The sequence below is a fragment of the Perca fluviatilis genome, chromosome 9 (genome assembly GCF_010015445.1).
Source record: "Perca fluviatilis chromosome 9, GENO_Pfluv_1.0, whole genome shotgun sequence".
In the NCBI taxonomy this organism is placed as follows: Eukaryota; Metazoa; Chordata; class Actinopteri; order Perciformes; family Percidae; genus Perca; species Perca fluviatilis.
This window is the reverse complement of record NC_053120.1, coordinates 35,542,376-35,563,664: the sequence shown is the minus strand read 5'-3', so window position 1 is coordinate 35,563,664 and position 21,289 is coordinate 35,542,376. Positions and strand designations below refer to the sequence as shown.

At 40.8% G+C, this 21,289-nt stretch overlaps 1 protein-coding gene across 5 annotated transcripts in view; it reads left to right on the top strand.

Moving 5' to 3' along the window:
• szt2 (SZT2 subunit of KICSTOR complex) overlaps window positions 1-21,289 on the top strand; it is a 165,818-nt gene that overhangs the window by 87,914 nt on the left and 56,615 nt on the right. For all 5 annotated transcript variants that reach the window (XM_039812482.1, XM_039812483.1, XM_039812481.1 and 2 more), the window contains 5 exons: window positions 8,857-9,030; window positions 13,212-13,403; window positions 15,688-15,890; window positions 19,476-19,642; window positions 21,129-21,226. In XM_039812482.1, the coding sequence (XP_039668416.1) occupies window positions 8,857-9,030; window positions 13,212-13,403; window positions 15,688-15,890; window positions 19,476-19,642; window positions 21,129-21,226 (834 nt within the window). The remainder of the gene's footprint in view (window positions 1-8,856; window positions 9,031-13,211; window positions 13,404-15,687; window positions 15,891-19,475; window positions 19,643-21,128; window positions 21,227-21,289) is intronic.

The window sequence follows — 21,289 nt, the reverse complement described above, 5'->3', positions numbered from 1 at the left end:
AGTTCAGCCAAGCTCTCTGTTTTGCTACTTTCCCTCTCCATATGTTTCAGTTAGAAGTGATCAATGCCGAAATGTTATATTGCAATACTTTCTCTTCATCAATATGCTATTGGCATTTGAAGTCAGTTAAAGTGCTGTTGCTGGAATCAGGTGTGTGACTGAAAGGTTACTCTGTTCAATGTGAAACTGTTGCTGTGGAAAGTGAATAAATCATTCTGCCATGCTTCAACAGCTCTCACCAAAGGGCAACTCATTAAGGATGTAAATGATGAGTTTACAGAATTAAAACCCTCTTTTATAATGACTAATACTTTTGTAATGTGCTACCTTTCATTGCCATTTTAACTCAACATTTGGCTCTTAATCACAGTGCTACATTTTCATTTGCAGAACACATTATTCTGGGTGGGCTGGCTGAAGTAGCTTTGTTCCATTTAGCAAAAACAAAGAAACCGTATACCATCAGACTTTGGTTTGCTTTCAGTGCTAGGCAGAAATGTGGACTCTGACTTTGTCCCAGCTCTGCTTAAACGTTCTTAAAGCTATAGTCCGTAGTTTCTGTCTCCTCTGTGAGGAATTAAAAAAATTCTGCCGCATCCGCATGATACAAGCCTTCCGTGATCGCGCACCCCTCCCACCCCTCCTTCATGCAGTTGCTAGTAGCCAAGGAGGACACGGAGGATTAAAAATACATGATGGACTCTTCAGAAGAGGTCATTATCTTCACTCGAGTTTCTGAGTTTTGTGGAGCTGTTAGTCTTAATTTGCTTTGTAGCAACTCATTTGGAAATGGCTTGAATGTAACGGATGTTTGTTTATATCAAAAAGTTACGCACTAAAGCTTTAATGGGAAGAATACTTTGATGGCAATCAGCTATTTACCACGTGATCACTTTTGAGTTTAATTTTGCCAGTAGATTAGGATTGCTGTTTTCTTGGACCGGTACCAAATGTGGATGTTCACTGCATGAAAGTGTGTTGTGAGCATGTGTGGAAGTAACAGCCAACAGCTCAGCTAACAACTTTTAAATACAGTTCTGTTTCCAACTGCAGTGTACTGGGAGCTCTCTGGGGATTCTCACCTTTAGTCTCCCTTAAAAATGACCTCTCTGCGGCTGTCGAATCCTAGACATTGCAGCTTGGAAGAGTTTGTTCCTTGCTCCTGCACTCTCTCAACTTGCTGTCTAAGTACTTTTTAATTGGTGTGCAGAAAAGCTCTGACTCCATCTCATTAGTTTTAGCAGCTGCGAAACAAAGTGCTTTAAGTTATATGATGTTACCTGATCCCTGCCCAGTGTGTGAAATTGAAATACTCACCTATTTCTGCTGCTAATTAATGAAGTGTTTGCTAATGACTCTTAGCACTGTCTGCCGAATCCCAATGGACCTCATTTTTTAAGGACTGACAATGTATTTGGAAACCTTGACAGTGAAATGACAAGAGACATTTATTTATATAATGACCATGCGTTTGTGTCTCCGGAACCACAACCACATACAGTAACTAAGTATCTAAGCTGACTAAAGTTGACCTTTGCAGTTCAATTTTTTTAGCAAGATTTACCATTTTAAATTCAATGTGCTGTGGCAAACTAGCTAATTAGCGAAGTAGCCTGCAAACTAGGGCTGCATGGCAAACTGAACAGCAATAAAACAGAGCTCTTGGTTGTGGCCCCTAAGGTGCTGCTCCAGAAGGTTGGAGATCTCATCCTAGATGTTGACGGTAGCGCCATCTGCCCATCCTCTGAGGTCCGCAACCTTGGTTTAATCCTAGACTCCACCCTCTCTTTCCATTACTCACATCAAATCTATCAGCAAATCCGCCTTTTTTCATCTTAAAAACATTTCCAGACTCCGGCCATCACTCTGACTCGTGGCAGAAACCCTCATACATGCTTTCATTACCTCCCGTTTGGACTACTGCAATGGAGTCCTATCTGGGGTCCCCAGCAAAACCCTAGACAGGCTCCAGTATGTCCAAAACTCTGCCGCCAGGGTCCTCACCTACACCAAAACGTGGCAGCACATCACCCCAACCCTCATCCACCTTCACTGGCTCCAAATTAAGTCCTGCATCAAATATACAGTATAATCCTCCTTCTCATCTACAAATCCCTCCATGCCCTGGCCGCTCAGTACATCTCCGACCTCGTCCATCCATACACCCCACCCCGAAAGCTGTGGTTCTCAGACGCTGGCCTGCTCCACACACCAGACACTGTACCTTTGGAGACATAGCCTTTAGTGTTGCAGCCCCATCTCTCTGGAACACCCTCCTTGCAGATATTCAAAATGCTACATCCCTGGACATTTAAAAATAAATAAATAAATAAAAAAACTCCTGAAACACCGCTTGTTAACCACAGCCTACAACCTCCCTTAGTATAGCCACAGTAATTCTGTAAAGTGTCCTTGGGTTTTATGAAAGGAATTATATAAATAAAAGTTATTTAAATTATTATTTAATGGGCAGCCCCCTCACTCTGACATCTTTTCCATTAGTGCATGTATAGGTCCTGTGTGTGCATGTGTGTGTATTTTGGGCCTGTGTGTAATATGTAATATATCAACAGAGTGTAAAAATCTCTTCTTCTTTAGTACAATATTCCACTTTAGTGTTTCCTTGCTTGTCTCTAGTAGGTTTGTTGCTGGAACATGTTGGCTTTGGCTGACTTTTAGGATAAATTTTTGTGTGTGAAACCTTGACTGTGTCCTACATCTTTTACATGTGGTCAGGTTAGGAATGAATCTGAACGTATTTTTTAAAAACTACTACATGCTGAATTAGAAAAATGTGTGGTACCCCCTGCAAAAGACACTGTTGCAGACTGAATCTACATTGAAAAGAATGGGCTGATTGCAACACACAGACCGCACCAACCTAAACCATATGCCATGAGAATCATTTGAAATTCTTATAATCTCATAATCCTTCTACAACCCATGCTGTCTTTAAGTCTACCACTAGAATCAAGTGTAACAAGCAAGAGCATTTTCTTCCACTCTTGAGTGGAGAGTAATAGACTGCATGTCGTTGGCCTTATCTCCGTCAAGGAGGGGATGATTTTAGTTTGGTTTGTTTGTCTGTCTGCAGGATTACGGAAAACCTACCAGCACCATTTTTTATGAAACTTGGTGTAAGGTGTAGCATGGGCAGAGGATCTGAATCCTGGGGCGGACACACAAATTATTCTTCACTTTCCTTAACATTGTGAGATAGGGCATGGCCTTGGCGAAGGTCTGCTCTCTTCCAGTGCCCTAGTTCCCCAGTCATTTCAGAATAATGGTCTCAGATTTTGTTCATAAAACATATTAATGGTATTGGTACTTGGTTCATGATGAGTTTACCAGTTTATCCATCCACTCTCTTTCCTTGGCTTTTCTATTTTCTGGGCAAAAGGGAGAGAAACATTGTCAAAAGGTCATCAGTCTATCACAGGGCCAAAACATCCACTGATGGGCAATTGGTGGAAGTGTAAGAAAACCAAAACACATTTAGGGATTCTCACAAAAATACATGCCCCACACAAAGGTCACACAAAGGATTTGAACCTATGACCCTCTTGCTGTGAGGCAACAGTGCACAACAATTGTGAAGAATTGACGCCAAAGGGGTCCCGACCCATTGGGAGTGAGAATGTGTTGGTTAAATTGGATTGGAAAGGAATTAATGATATTGGTACATCCCTAATGCTGTTCTCTGGGGGTCTTTAATGTGGGCCCAGGTACCATGTCGGAGCTGGTTCAGCAACTCCTCCCACCTTCTCAGTTTAAAGGTACTCCCACGTCTTCTTCTTCATGCTGCTACTGGCCCCCATGTGCTCTGCTCTTTTTTTCCTAATGGCATTTCTTTGCGGTGCTGCACCTCCTTTTGTTAAGGCTTCCCCCAACTTCTATGTTTATTTAAAAGCTGCATACATCTTTGAGTTGCCTTTAGATTTGGCATGGACCTCCCAAGTGCATGACATGTGATGTTTTGGTGCGAGTGTTTCTCTGATGTTGAGCTTACTGTAGATTTGTCAAAAAACACTTTTAGGGCACAGATATACTTGCTTTTTACTACGCTTTTGCGTATGTAAGATGGCTGCCACGTGTATCCTGCGTTCCTTTGGTGTGTAAGTTGTGCACATCTTCAGAAATGATTGCAATTAAGCACATGTACGTGGGGGCAGTATATTATCTGACCGGCATGTCAGGAACTGTTCCACACTCAACCCAGGAGGTGGCTCTCAGTGTCGGCGAGGGATGATGTGGCCCTGATCTGCCCCCTAGTGAATATACGTTTAATCCTCCATGTACACGCAAAGTACGCAGGCAAGTATGTGAACAATGCCGTTGGTGTCGCCGTCGCTTGTCTACGCATACCCGTTGTTAAAAAGAAAGTAGTGTATATCAAGGCCTTTAGTATAGCTTCTCCTTCAGTTCATTAAACCCCTGCCTGCAGCCATCTGAAGGAGGAAACGTACAGTATGTTGATAAATGCAGCCTCTAATTGGACTAATTTGTCAGATCGCAGTGACATCACACATGGCCATCCGCTGTGTTTAGCTTTTATTACATTAGGTACAACGACACCAGGCTGCTGCAGAAAAACCACACACACCTGTACGCACATCAGACTGGTCAGTTATAACTGTGTTCTGCTGTTTACGCAGGAGATGTCAGATTACTGCAGCTGATTAATCCCGTGCAACACAGCCTCCTTTCAGTTGTACATGTTTTCTTGAAATGCATTAAATTGTAAACACTACTGTGTCACACTTTCAAGATATGATGTCACCATTTACACCGCGTTTGGGAAAACCCACGCAGTCCTGGCTCCCATGACCTACTGCTGTGCAGCAGGGATTTTATAGGAAACCGAAACAAAAACTAAATGAAGCCGTAAAAAATATTGTTAGTAAACTGAAATTAAATAATAACCCGACTGAAAACTAAAAATAAACTAAAACGATATAGCCTGCTTCAATTCTTTTTTAAATCAACCTAAAATAATTTCAGTTTTAGTTTTTTATTCACATTTCACTACCAATAAAAAGGAAACATCAATTTCTGTCAACTCTCGTGACACCGCAGAAATTGAACGGACTTGATTAAACATAAAGGCCATACCGTGACAGTTCTTCGACCATGTATTTTACTGTATCTGTTGCGCGCGCGTGTGTGTGTGTGTAGTCCCGGGTACTGAAATTGATAGACTGTCTGTCTGAAAAATGCTTGAGGGAATTTTTCTCAAATTTTGCCCAAATGTCTAATTGTACTCAAGGATTAACTGATTTGATTTTGAATTTCATGAAGTTTTCTGACCATTACTCAACGCCGTAACTCAGGAACAGAAGGCGAGACAGTTTGGTTGGATACTGAGTTGGTGACACTCATCTTGAAACTGGTGAATGGATAGATCTTCTGTGCTGCTTGGTGTGTGTGTGTGTGTGTGTGTGTGTGTGTGTGAAGCATCCAAGTTTTAGAATTTGTAGCTTTTTTGCAGTAACGTCCATATTTGAAGCATTGTCTGCTGTCTTGGCTACAGCTTTGTGTTCTGTCCTGTTCCTCTGCTAGTCCATCACATGCTCATTGTATTTGTTGATATTGAGCTTCAGGTGATTGTTGTTGCACAATGTGTCTAAAGCTATCAAGTCATCTGTAAAATGAAATTAAATACATTTAAAAAAAAATATTCCCCAGCATATTTCCCACTGGAAATCATTCACTTGATTTATGTCAATAATGTTAATAGAGACATAACTTCCATTTCACCAGAAAATACACTTAATACCTCTATTAAATTCCTTCAAATTCTCATATATTATGAGTCTGGACAGGCATGGATTTAAGCTGCTACAAATTCTAGTAGTTGTTGTTATTTACCATTACACACACACTGGTAACATGCATTGCTCTGGAGAGATATCAGAGTGAAGGCGCTGCCACATAGTCGCTGCTCCGAGCAGTTACAGGTCCAGTGCCTTGCTCAAAGGCACCTCGGCAGTGCCCAGGATGTGAACGGGCACCTCTCTACAACTAGCTGAAGTCTCTGGCTGTGCATGTGCTGTACATCATGTTGTACTATACTATAGTTGTATTATTATTATTTTTACTGTTTTTAAGGCCCTTACGTAGACCATAACAACAGTTTATAAGTGGATGGTTGTTTGTATGTGAGTATAAATGTATGGTTGCATATGTGTAATTATGTATATTTATTTATTTATTTATTTTTATAGGGCTAGACTTTCTACATTTCTAAACTGATTTAAATTCTGCTTTTCATCCAGTTGTTTAGCTGTGAGCATGAATTCAATAAACTCAAACTCTAGCTACCGGCCCACCCTCCGCTTCCAGAGCCAGGTCCCTACAGACTGAGCTACTGCCGGCCACATAGTATTTGCTCAGATATCCCCACTAGTCTGATAGGCAGATCCATATGAATACCATGGCCCACCTGTTAGCAGCCCCTCTGGCATCAGAAGAGGGGACCTTTCTACTTGAATGTACAATTCAGTCACAAAGGGCTGTCACGATCATGAATTTTAGTTGAAGATTGTCACACCGATATTTGCCATTAACCATGTAATTGTCCTTTTCTGTTTGTTTTATGCCACCCAGCGGTGCTGTTGCGTTTGTCTTTGCAACTAGGCCTGAATTCCATTCTGTTAATTTCATTGGCTGCTCATCAAAATGATCGCTCGCAAAGGAGTTTATTGAAATAGTTTGCTGAAACAATGTGTCACCTCTGGCTCTGCTGCACATATATTAATTTAAATAGCTTGTTCTAAAACTGTTGTGTAGGCTGACCTAATGTAGCGGAAACGTGGTTTAAGAGCTAATGTTACATTGTTAATAACAGAGATGCAAACAGCGCGCTTTTCGGCACCTCCTGCTTTTTTCACGTCAGTTTGGGTGACTTGTGTCAGATTTTTTATTTTTTTTATTACTGTTGTTCACAAAAACTCCTTTGCACTTAAGTTAGTGCTCCATTAGTTCAATGTTGATTGTTAAAGGTTTGTGTCATTGTGCAGTTTGCACTAAAAAGTCTTTGTTGTTTACATTCCTTTGCATTTTATTCTGAAATTTGACAACAAAAATTAGGATTAATATAAAATATTGGTTAACCTCCTTTCTGAAATCCTAAAACATTTAAAACTGCCTCAGCGTTTAACGTTGACGTTTGTTTAAGCCATATTACATGAGAGGGTTTCATTTTGAAGTCCGAAAGGCGCATCACTGCAGTGTACGCCTCCTCAAGTGTAATATTGTGATTATACAACAACGGTTACCAACAAAATAAGTGCTAATCAATCTGTATTCATATTGTGGAGCAAAGCTAGAAGAAGTGCTAGATAGTTTAATTAGAGTTTATGTTTCGGAATAAAAAATGTAATTGAATATTCCAAATTAGTGTGTATTTAGATTTTCTGAATTTCATTTTACTCTATGTGCCTATAGGGGTGGGCCGGGGATGGCAGGGGTTGGTGGCAATGTAAGTATCTGGATATTTGCCGCGGGGCGAGGGCTTTAATTACCACTCTCTTTTTTGACCATTCATGCGTTTGCATCCCTGAATGTAAAATAGTTTGTTTTAAATTCTTTTTAAGTTAATATGCAACGTGGAAAAGCGAAGCTGGTATGAACAGTTCCTGCCCCCAGGGCCGAAGCTAATGCAATTTTAAGTTTTAATAACTTGTGCACATTCAATTCAATTTTCATTTTTATTTACTTTTATGACCAAACTTTCAGTGATCTGTATGGGTTTCTGTGCTAGTAATTACATTTGGAAAGCTTCTGTAACAGGATAGCTTCCCTCTCATTGTTAATGGATATATGTGATCATTTTGGTGAAATATATACGATAATGAATAACTAGAAAAAATGGGCATGTCTCCTTTGCGGCATGTTTTGTTAGAAATGGCAAAAAAGTATTTCTGAAATGCATCTGGGTGCCCTGTCTCCTGCCTGTGATGGCATGCACGGCGCTGCCTACCCATTATGTGTAATAATACTGGGGATCGTTCGATACTAGGTTTTCAAGGCTGATACTGATTATTAGTAGTTGATGAAACCGATAACCGATATTTGGAACCGATATGCATTTACAGTGAAAATTAAGATTTTGGAATGTTACAAACTCCAACACCAAACTTTGTTTAAATGCTTTAATAAATTATTTTATTTAATAAATTAGAAACTTTTGACATAATCCCCAGTAACCGAGAGTCAGATGGTGTTGCAGGCGGGACATTAAGTCAGACTCAGTGGTGAGTGAAACAGAAGCAGAGGGACACACACGGAGCTGTAGCCGAGCCAAAGTAGACCACTTTTTAATTCATTAACTTTATCGGTTATCAGGGAAATAAAACACTGATACAGATAATCTGCAAACTGACAAAAAAAAAAACCCGGCCAAATAACAGGCCAGGGCCGATAATCGGTCTATCCCTAAATAACACCCAGCAGCATGTCAAAGCTAACACATCCAGTGTTATAGGGCAGCTATACCCTATGGTAAAGCTTGGGCACAGTTAAAATGTGATGAGGAGCTGAAGCATCAAAGGATAAAAAATGGATCTAAAGACTCCCAATTTCACTGTTAGGTTCTGCTGTGCTCATATTAAATCTATTCTGCTGTAACAAAACTAAAGGATAAGGTGACAGACACGGCAATTCAAACCAAATATTATATTTTCCAGTTATACAAATGGATATTTGCCTAATAACCCCGAGGCTGAAATGAAAATTGCTTCACTGTCAAGGCCCCTTGGATAATTTTAAACAAAAGCAAATGATTTGTGACTCGGCAGGTAGAAGTTGGAAACCTGAGACTAGAATTCATTTGAACATATCCCCCTGCTCTTTCAGGTATCGCCTGCATCGCCCTTTCGTTTGTGGACGTCCATGGTCGTCCCCTTCAGGTTCCAGTTCCGGACTGTGCTGCACTGCAGAGACCCGAGAACTGCTCCACGCCCCTTCATCCAGACCATTTTGATGAGCTGACCGCTGTGGGTAAAGTGGACTCCATCAACATCAGCTCAGGTACCGGTGAACCTAATTTGGGTTGTGATATGCTTGATGGGTAGATAGAGGCCAGATTAAGGGCCCTATCTTGTACCCGGCGCAGCGCAAAGCCTGACGCAAGTGTCTTCGCTAATTTAAAGGCGCTGACACACCAACCCGATTATCGGCCGTCGGATGTCGTCGGACAGCCTGGCGAGGTCGGTGACTCGAGTCTGTTCAGTGTGTTCCGTGCCGTCCCCAGTCGGAGGAGCCGTCTGCGTTTATTTTGGCCGATTTGACTTCTTGAATTGGCCAGTGGGCAGTCGGACTCAATGACCAATCTGATTGGTGGAGTGCTAGCCCTTGACTAGCGAATCCGTGCACGAGAAAACTGGAGAGCCCAAGAGCTGACAACGCCGATATCTTCTTATTACTAGCCATCGTAGTTTCCATTCCATTCAGCGAGTAATGACAACAATGGTCCTTCTTGACTACTATCAACACTCTCTGATGAAAACAATGACTGACGGCCGCGTGCTCTGTGTTTACTAGGTCTAGAGAGATGTTCCGTCATTTCCGTTTTTTTTGCTGTTATGGAGACGTATTACTTCTCTCACACGCGCAGAACGTACGCTCAAGTCGGCGTCGCTAAGGTGTGTTCCGAGGCACTTTTTTGACCACCTCGGGGAGACGGGAGCCGACCGATCCTGGTCCGACTGACTTTTCTGCCAACGGTCGGCCATCGAGTTGGTGTGTCGGAGCCTAAAGACCGACGCAGTTGTCAATTTCCCATCCAGTACCCACGTCGTTTAAATGGCAAATGCACCTGCGGCCATCTGTGCGCCCATGGGCGTGCTGGTCTTACAGGGAGGTGTGTTCAGGTGTATTCCTTCGCAGCAAGCAGGTTGGCTGATGCAGAGCGGAGAGGGCGGGCTGGGGTGTAGGGTTTGACTATGTCCTGGATGTATAAGCTGAGCCTGATCCGTTCGTGGCCCTGTATAAAGCTAAATACACTGGTCAAGTTGGTAAACGTGAACAGTTTACTGATGACAGGGTTACGAATTAATACAGTAGGTGCCTTGACGCAGTAATGCCATTGAATGTAAGAAAACGCAAGAAGACGCAAAAATGAACGTCCATATTCACGCATGAATGCAATTACCATCCCTAATAATGAGGTATGGTACTATAAAAGTAAACCTATTGAACCAATGCAGGGAAATGATCAGAATCAGCTTTATTGGCCAAGTTTATGTACCAGTGCAAGGAATTTGACTCTGGTTTTCCGTTGCTCTGAGAATGTGGTCCGACTGTACACATGTCATTTATACCTGACTGTGATTAGATCCCAATGTGAGACAGGCTGCCTTCAGATGTGCTTCAGGTGATCTGATTGATTCTGATGTGCTGTCTGCATTTACACCTGAATAAATATGCACCATTCCAAATAAGATATCCAGATACAAATCAAATGTAAAAGGACAAATCCGGCGCAAAATAAACCTAGGGGTTAATAACACGTGTACTGAGTCGACCGTTCTCTGGAATATGTTTTCATGCTAATCGAATGTGACCAGTTTTAGCCCAAACCGCTAGTTAGCTTATAACGCTAGTCGTAGGGGCACGGGTGTAAAGTAAAAAGAAATCGCTATTTCTATACCACTAACCAGGCTCAAAATAGCACCACGCTTCCACAGTAGCATAATGATGACGAACGCCATGCTTGAGCTATGTTACTGGTTACTGGTTACGCGTCGTTCGACTGGTCGTGACGGTTTTCCCAAGATGGCGCCTGCCTGTATACGTGAACGGTATTGTCTTTATAAACTTTCTTTTTAAATAACTGTCTGTACACTTACAAATTTCTCAATGCTTCAGTTTACATGTAGGGACCTTCATTATGCTACCGTGGAAGTGTGGTACTATTTTTCTTTACAAGGTTACAGTAAGTAGACCCCGACTCCTGGGAGCCATTTTATTGTATAAACTGCACTAATTTGGAAATGGATTAATTACAGCCATAAATGTCAAGCGGTGTTATGGGTAACAGTCCGGCTATTAAATTTAAAGTCTAAATATTAAAAGCCCCTAAAATTGAACGAGTAAATCTTCCTGGTAAATGAATACAACTGTGTAATATGAAGAGATTGTTGTTCCCGGAGGCTAGATTTGTCAATGTGACACTGCATCACAGGGCCATAAATCAACATTAAATAATGGTTCTGAGGGCTAATTAATATAATTGTCTTAATAAAGTGTTAGCCATACTGTGTTGTCAGTTTTGCAACAGGAGAGAAGTGATAAATAAGACCCCAGCTGTTTGGTTTGGGGCATTTCAAATATTGCTATCCTCAAATGGCGGGTTTAATTAGTTAAAACCTTACTGTTCAGTGACCATCATAATGCATGTCCCCAAATGTGTTATTGTATACTGTTTTTAAAAAATGTTAATGGAAGGTTACCCAAACTATTATAAGTTTGCAAGATGTGGAATTTTGATGAAAAGTGTAAGAAGGAAGCAGCAGAGGACAGAAGTGGCAACGGCAATTCTTCATAATGTCTAGTTTCTCGGTTATTTCCATATCGGGAACATAAGTATTATTTTTCATTAACACTCTAAAGATGAGCAGTATGATATTTGTATGAAGCATGCGAGGTCTGTGTCAGTGCCTGACACACGGCGAGATGTGGATAATCTTTGGCTTGTGTTTTAAATTCTTCGGAAAGAAATGACACCATGGTAGAGATGATTAATAACTTCAAGTCAGTACTGCTGACCTACTGTAAAATTAAGACCACATTTCCCATAAACGCTGCTGCTTCCTTATTTAAGTTGAATGTTGATTCCTGCCTCTCTCCCCCCAGAACAATATTTGTTTGTTTTTTTATCATCATCGCGATATCAACTGGCCCAATAAACACATCGCGAAAAACTGTGACATATCACGATAGACACTCAGAGATTTTTTGCATTTGAAATGAATTGCATTCTTTTTTTAGCCCTGTCTTTTATATCCAATTCAATGTATAATTTGTTCAATAAAAGAATGTTGTTGGGGAAATGATTTCCTTTCATTTGTTTTAAATCCAACCCGCAGTTTGTTGTATTTCAGCAGAATACTGAAAGCACTTTAATATCTGTTTATATATGGCAAGTAATATCGTTATCGCGATATTCAACATCATCGCCATTTCCTCATATCGTGCAGCCCTAGTACTAAGCTGTCTTTATCTATTTAAATTAAAATTAGTAAGACAAGTCGAATACATTACCCTCTCTCATCTGTGCATAACGCTGTCTGACAGCTTCAGCATTAGCTTAGCCCAAGCAGATCCTGCAGGTAACTGGTTCCAACTAGCCTACTGCTCTGAATTGTGACAAAGTGAAATAACGCCAACATGTTCCTATTTATATATTGGATTTGTAGAGTCATTAACGCGTGTACAAACGCGAAACATGAGCCGCCATCTTCTAACCGTAAACAAACCGGGAACTATATTCTCAGACAGGCTTGCTGCGAGCATATCACTCTGCCAAAGTACTATATTCTTCCGCCTGAGAATATAGTTCCCGGTTTGTTTACGGTTAGAAGATGGCTGTGTCTCATGTTACGTTGTTTTTTGTACACGCTGTGACTCTACAAATCACAACATGTAAATAGGAACATGTTGGCGATATTTTGTCACTTATTCGGAGCAGTAGGATTACTGGAACCATTCACCTGCCTGTTCTGTTATGGGCTGATGCTGCTGGAGCCGTCAGACAGCTTTACAGCACGCACGGAGATGAGAAGGGTATGTATCAACTTGTCTAACTCTGGGGGTTACGGTGAATAAGCAAAATTCCCAATAAGTTGGCGTGTTCCTTTAAGTGCTGCCTTTTTTCAGTTCAATTTGTTCAGTTAAAGAAAGTTGGAAATTATTTCCTTTCATTTGTTTTAAATTCAACAAGCAAATTGTTGTACATAAGCAGAATACTGAAAGCAGCAGAATTGAGTTCATTCTAATATCTGTTTATTTATCGCAAGTGATATCGTAATTGCGATATTCAGAAACGTTATCACATATTTTCCTTATATCGTGCAGCCCTACTCTGAAACAATATTATTTAGTGCCGAGTCTTTGTCTTACAGTATTTTTATCCAGTTGGTTTTATGTGAGTACTGAGTCAAAGGTGTTAAAGCTGCCAATCACTATTGTGTCTGCTTGTGTTCTAACAGAGCCACAGCTGTATGTGCGCTTTGACATCTGGGAACAAGGCAACGTCAGCCCCTTACAGCTGAGCGATAAACTGCAGGGGGCGCTGCGCCACGCGCTCTGTGACGTCGTCATGGAGCTGAAAATCTTGCCCAATCCTCTGTGTTTGGGGGTGCTTTGCCCAGCAACCAAAGCTCAGAGAGAAGAGGCTAAAGGTGAGCTCATATTTTTTTTTCAGCGTATGTTTCCTCACCAAAAAAAAACCTCCCTTAGTTTTTTTTCTTGATCAATGACTACTACGTAATGTATGGACCCAAATATAAATACGTCTGAAGAACGTGAGATTGTCTGATATTAGGGTGTCGGGACTTTTATATGTGACGATGGTGACAGTGAACTGCAGCTCGGGCCACATTTTTCATTTTTACCAAAACTGTAGCTGCTTGAATATATTATGTGTTCTTTACTGGTAAAATACAAAGTCTCAAATGTACTTACAGTGTTTTCTCTAGCTTTTTGGAAGACTTAGGTGTGTGTATTTGGTGGGGGGGTTAAAGGTCCCATGACATGGTGCTCTTTGGATGCTTTTATATAGGCCTTAGTGGTCCCCTAATACTGTATCTGAAGTCTCTTTTATATAGGCCTTAGTGGTCCCCTAATACTGTATCTGAAGTCTCTTTTATATAGACCTTAGTGGTCCTCTAATACTGTATCTAAAGTCTCTTTTATATAGACCTTAGTGGTCCCCTAATACTGTATCTGAAGTCTCTTTCTGGAAATTCAGCCTTGGTGCAGAATTACAGCCACTAGAAACAGTCCCACAATGAGCTTTCCTTAGTATGTGCCATTTCTGTGTCTGTAGCTATTGAGGAGGGGGGGGGGGGCAAGATGGAGGGTGGGGGTGTGGCCTTGACCAACTGCCACTTTGCTCGTTTGAAAGCCATAATGTCTCTCTCTCTCGCCAAATTCTCTGGGCAAAGCAGAGAAAGGGGAGGTAACCTTGCTCCTTATGACCTCATAAGATTGGCCCATCTGAGCTTTAATTTTCTCAAAGGCAGAGCAGGATACTCAGGGTTTACACCTACAGTATCGCCATTTTTAGCCACTGGGGGACCATAGACAGGCTGGGGGAATGCATATTAATGTTAAAGTGATGGTTCGGAGTAATTCACCCTAGGGTCCTTTGCACCATGACCTTGAGCCAAACACCCCCCCAGAAGCTTTTTTCACCTGGGTCTAACATTGGGAGAGTTAGCGTAGAGTAGCGTTATCAGCTGAATAGCTTAGCGCGCGAGGCTAATGGACGCCTTTTTTTGCGTTACGTTACCCACTAATAATGCCGAAATGATACCAAAGCGTCTACAAGTAGTACAAATAGGTTATGCTCTCGTAAAAGCGATGGATTGGAAAGTTTGTAAGTACACCAGAAGTTTATGAACACTTGCCTGCTCTCTTCAGCTCTCTGTTGCTGCTGCTGCTACCTGCAGTTAGACGAGTGCTTAGGGCCGTCTACAAATTACTAACACCGAAAGAGATACAACAAAAATATTTATTAATTTAATGATTAAATAAGGTAATGTCTCCAAACTTACCTCCAATTATAACTTGTCTCCTGCTAGTTATACTACAGCACTTACTTTAAAAAAAGTTAAATTAAAAAAATTTTTTGTTGCATCTCTTTTTGTGTTGTATTTGTATAGACGGCCCTCACTACTCGGCTTACGCAGCAACAACAACAGCAGAGAGCAGAAGCCAGCAGGCAAGTGTTATTTACATAAACTTCTGGTGTACGCACAAACTCAATCCATCGTTTTATGAGAGCATAACCTATTTGTACTACTTGTAGACGCGTTGTATAATTCGGACGATTAGTCGGGGTAACTACCGAGATACAAACGTGGGTCCGTTAGCCCCTGCGCTAAGCTATTCAGCTGATAACGCTACTCTACGCTAACTCTCCCAATGTTAGACCCAGGTGAAAAAAGCTTCAGGGGGGGGTGTTTGGCTCGAGGTCATGGTGCAAAGGACCCTAGGGTGAATTACTCCGAACCATCACTTTAAAACATCTCATAAAGTGACATTTTCATGCTATGGGACCTTTTTAAGGGGTCTTTCCTCAAGAAAATGTTTTTTTTTTTTTTTATAAAAAAAAAAGAAGACATTTCCATGTCTCTTTTTAGGTTTTTGCGTCTCTTTGTAGGTGGTTTGTGTCTCTTTGTGGTAGTTTTGCGTCTCTTTTTCACATAATTTTGGACCGTTTTTATTACTTTCATATATGTGTCTAAAATGTTGGAAAAGCTAGAGCAGATCATAAATAAGTAACACTCAAAAAGCTTAAAGAAAAAACTTACTAAAGAATTCCAACTACAATCATTAGATCTGAGAAAAGTCTTTTATTCGGCTTGGGTGCGGCAGCTAAACCTTATGATGACAGGGACAACCCTGACTTGGATATAACTGCCTTGTTGTTTGTTTGTTTCTTTTAAAATGTGTCTTCAGGGCTGCTGATTCCTTTGCCCGAGGTGAAGGAAGTGAAGGACAGCCCCAGGCAGAGCAGTGGCTCCCGGGTCTTTAAAAGCTGCCCTGCTCCTATTACCTTAACCCAGCCTGTAGGGAGCACCCCCGGGACAGGGACCGCCACGCCCGAGTCCACCACACCCACCAGCAAGAGCACCCGTCGCAGCTTCTGGGACATACTTCAGGTCAGTTCCTCCTGAGGAAGCCTTTCATCGAGGAAATCTGTGTTTCCTAATCATTGGCTACATTACAATTCAAAACAATATGCATGGACGTATTATTGTAAATGGGTTGTATAACTGGTTTAAAGTAATATTATAGTGACACTGTGATTTCTTTAAATTTGCTGACTTAAAGAATAACTTCAACAGTTACCTACCTCATGATATTATTCACAGTGTTTTCTGTACATTTCTGATACTCACTGCCTGTTTAACATTAATATTCTAACACCAACGGACCAAAATATCTTGAACAATTATAAGCCAACCTCTAAACTGAAGGAATATATATATATATATATATATATATATATATATATATATATATATATATATATATACATATACATATATATACATATATATATATATACATACATACATAACACACACACACACACACACACACACACACACACACACACACACACACACACACACACAACTGGTCAAAAGTTTGGGGTCACTTGCCGCTGAGATCAGTTGTATTGTTTTCAGCAGTTTTCAGATTACATTATGTGCTTGCATAATTGCAAAAGGGTTCTCCAATGTTTTCTCAGTTAGCCTTTTAAAATGAAATCAGATTAGTAAACAGAATGTGCCTTTGGAACATTGGATGAATGGTTGCTGATAAGGGCCAATGTAGATATTGCATTAAAGGTCAGCCAGCCCCTCAGATCAGCTGGTATTCTGTCTATAATGGAGTGGGAATGGAAATTTCTAAGTGACCCCAAACTTTTGAGTGTGTGTGTGTATATATGTATGTGTGTGTGTATATATATATATATATATATATATATATATATTTTCCGGACTATAAGTCGCTCCGGAGTATAAGTCGCATCAGTCAAAAAATGCGTCATGAAGAGGAAAAAAACATATATAAGTCGCACCGGACTATAAGTCGCATTTATTTAGAATAATTTTTTTTTTTCATCTGTCAACTACACACAGAACAACAGGCTGAATACAGTAGGTGTTAACGTATGTTAACGTAACACATTAACAGTTATTGAACTATACAATAGCACACAGAACAACTACCAGGGCATGGAGACGTAACTGCACCGTTGACAAGCCCCTCCCGACTCGTTCCTCCAGCTCTGGCCATCTTGCTTTCAGCCCGCGATTAGCCGATTAGCTTTCTTTGTTTTCTTCGTTGCAGTAAGAGTCACCTTTTCGCCAGTCCCTCACAAGTTTCTCCCTCATTTCAAACTATCTTTCTGCTGTTCAATTACCATTTTCGGCTGCATATTTTACTACCTGCAGTTTGTTATCTCTTTTCTTTCTCAGTTGTCTTTAGAAGTAGCATTCTAGTTGTCACAAGCCTAGAGCGCCCTCTCGCGGCTGTAGACGGTAATGTTTTCAGTATGAATTATCATGTAAAAACATGTTAAATTATATATATTTTGATATATAAGTCACACCTGACTATAAGTCGCAGGACCAGCCAGAGTAGGAAAAAAAGTGTGACTTATAGCCCGGAAAATACGGTATATATTACTGCTGTCAAACAATTCAAATATTTAATCGCGATTAATCACATTAATGTCATAGTTAACTCACGATTAATTGCAATTAATCGCACATTTTTATCTATTTTAAATGTCCCTTGACTTCTTTTTTCCCATTTATATTTTCTCATTTTAATGCTCTTATCAACATGGAAAAGTGGATTGGCTTGCTTTGTGCAAATTTTTTTTATTGGAATGGAAATGCAATGGAAATTGATTTATTTGGAACAGGGACAATGCACAAATAAACATTAAACTTGTTAAACAAGAGAATATGTCTTGGGCCAGGTTATAGCAACAATTGCTAATTTCCACCTGTAGTCCCTGGGCAGGTAAACAACAAGGTAAAACCAGGTAAAACCACATTGGCATATATATATAAGTAGTGTTCAATTTCACACTAACATTCACACTTGGAGCTAATAATCTGTCACACAATGTAACACTGTTACCTCCATTTTCCATTGCAGATAGTACTGCCTCATGCCTGAGGCGAGCGTGGCTGGTCGTCATAGCGACTGCCGTCGGCGTAGTTTGGTAGCGTTGCATTTCCCCATAGACAGTTTCCCCCGACTCATTTCCTGGTTGTCCTTCTCCATAAACTCAAGGAGAGGGGTAACCTTTCCTGCTCCAGGTTTCCCACCGTGGTCAGAAAGAACAGGGGAGACTCCTTGGTTCTCTCACTATGACTCTAGAGTCACTACTCGCTCCGAAGATAATCGCTGTGACAAGCCTACTAGCTACGCGGCTCACAAGCCCAAATGTGTGTGCGGCCGCGGCGTGTGTCTGTTTTGTTTCCGGTCTGTGAAATACCCGCCCTTCAATCACTACTATTGGCCAGGCGTCCAAGGTAACTTAACCCCATTTGTTCAGGTCCTATCCCCTGACCAATCGGCTATCCTAACCTTAACCACTCGAGGTGAAATGCCTAACCGCAACCAATCGAGCTGCTTCGTAGGGTGGGTCTTGGCGTGGCCATAGTGGGATTCGTAATTTTGCTTCCGGTCTAGCTAGATCTGAAAGAACGTTAATCTCGCGATACAAAAATTGATGGCGTTAAACTGAGTTTGAATTAACGCCATTAATAACGCGTTAAACTGACAGCCCATATATATATATATATATATATATATATATATATATATATATATATATATATATATATATATATATATATATATATATATATATATATATATATATATATATATATATATATATATATATATATGAGTACGGAGTTTGGAATAACTATAGATTTTTTCACAGTTTTGTAATTATGATGAAATCATAAATTGATGATAAAGAAAATAATTTTAAACAAGAAATCGAACTAAAAACAAGATGAATAAATTTTGTTTTAATAATAACATTAGCCAACTATTTCTAGTGGTGAATTGGTGAGTCAATATTTGAGTTTTAGAATTGTCCTAAATTATGATGTTTACTAATAGTGTTTGACTATCATGTTCCATCTTAAAACGTATTTTTTGCCAACTTTTGCCAAACTTCGAAGAAAAAATACGTCAGCATGTGGCCGGGTTGGCTCAGTGGGTAGAGCAGGCGCACATGTACTGAGAGGTTTATGCCTTGTCGCAGAGGTCCAGGGTTCGAATCCGACCTGTGAAGATTTCCTGAATGTCTTCCCCTCTCTCTCCCCTTTCTCACCTAGCTGTCCTGTCAAAAATTAAAGGCGTAAAAGCCCAAAAAATTATCTTAAAAAAAATAAATTAAAAAACATCCAAACAAAAAAAACATTGAAAGCTGTTTGATGTTGAAAACACGTCAAAAGCATCAAGCGCCAACTCATATCTTGATTGGCCAACGGCACATTCAAATCAAATGATTATGATACGATGATGCCCGAACGGGCAAGTGGGTTTTTATATTTACTTGCCCAAAGCGGCTTTTATCTAGTCATCGGGCAACCCTTATTGTTGATACCTGTGCTTACATTTTCGGCTGTATTCCTCCAAATGAGCCAGTGCTACACACAGAGCTTATATTTGTTATTTGTGACTTCAACTTGTTGCAGAGTAAGCCAGATTCATCCGAGCTCGGGAGCCCAAAGACAACTGACGACATAGTGCAAGAAAGAGGAGAGGAGGGCCGAGTAACACGACGAAGACACAAGACGGAGAACGTCAAGCAGCAGTGGAGCCAGGAGAAAGCTCTGGCTGTGGAGATGGAGCAGACCCAGAGGTAGAGTATAACTGCAACTCTATCAGTAACATCAGTGCATTGAGTTATTACCAACGGGTGCTAGAGCTGAAAGATTTGACCACGAAAGGGTTTTTGCAATTAAAACTATTTTTATATAACAAAGAGGGAATAGAGGTGTGAGTGGGCGGGCAGGGCACTGAACACTGTATTCAGCAACCAAACAGCAGACGGACACATTTAGCTGGGGAACATAGTGGAACATTTAGTAGCTGCAGCGCCAGATATTTTACTAAAGAGTTGGTGAAGACCGAAACCAGAGCTAAAGGAGTGTGAATATTGGAGACACATTAATCAGGTAGACACAATGCAGGTTTTTAATGTTAAAAAAGTGCTACAGCTGTAGAGCTACTAAGCTATCTGGTCTGGAAACTGACCTGAGCGGGGGAATTTTTTTCCCTGGTGGATTCTTTACTTGGTAGCTCGTTCAGCAAGCCAAGGAGACGTTCATGTGGGTTTTACCTCCAGCCACCCGTACTGTATGGTTTGCATATTTATTATGTTCTATATCTAAAGTTTGTCACGTGTTATTTTTATTGTAACATGATATGTAACATCTGGCCAGGGACAACAGATAGAAGTTGGCCTTTTTTCATGCAGTTTCCTGTTGATCAATCAGCATTGTCCCTGTCAAATACACTGGAAAAGAAGAAGAAAACAAAAGGAAACATCAGTTGGAAAGCTAATGTGGGCTGCGGTGTAATGTCTGAGGCTCTTTTTGAGTTGTGTCACAGAATATGCATAGAGAAGAGGCACTGTCATGACACGTATAAGGTTCTTCTCTGTGGTGATGGGTTTGATCTCGAAAGCTAGACCAGGAGGTTTAGATCTGGATGTTCTCAGACTGAAAGGATGCCTGCAATCAAATTGCTAATAACACAAGTGTACAACGCACTACTAATACAGTATTGCTGGGTTTACCACCAGTGTACTGCAAGCCTGGTGGCCCACAGGGCCGAAGTTGCCCCCCACCAGGACCAAGCCACTAGGAATTATTTGTACGTATTTTAAAGATGTTTTTTAAACTACAGTTACAGTGGGGCAGCTCAGTTGCAAACGTAGATGAAATCACATTTTCAAATATCCAGTTAGCTTTTAGCAGTGACTTAATGTAGGGCCCTATGAAATCTGTCTTATAGCTTATATAGCTAAACTCTCAATTTTGCGATTCCGTCCGTGATTCTGTTAGCACAGAAACTATTTGGCTCTAAATTAACGCTGCCATCAGCTGGACCGTTGTCGAAAAATGACACTTGCCACCGGGCTTAACAACTTTTCTGGGGGAAACCCTGAGTACCATGGGTTAGCCGTGTCATGAGTTACCTCTGCCCCTGACCTAGAAATCCCTGTGTTACTGTTACTGACAATGCTCAACAAGCCTTTAAACCCTCACAGCTCATGTCTGTTGGTGCTACAGCAGCTGTAAACATCCCCTGATGCACTATGGGTGTTGTTTTTGGCTATGTAGGAGGCAGATGTATCAGCTGGAGGAGGGAGATGCAGGCACTCTACACCCCGTCTACCAGGTTACCTGCCAGCCATGGATCACTTTCATGGCTAAACTTGGTAAGTGTTATTTAAGTCTCATATTTTCTGCCAGAATGGGAGACAATCTATCAGAAAGACTGC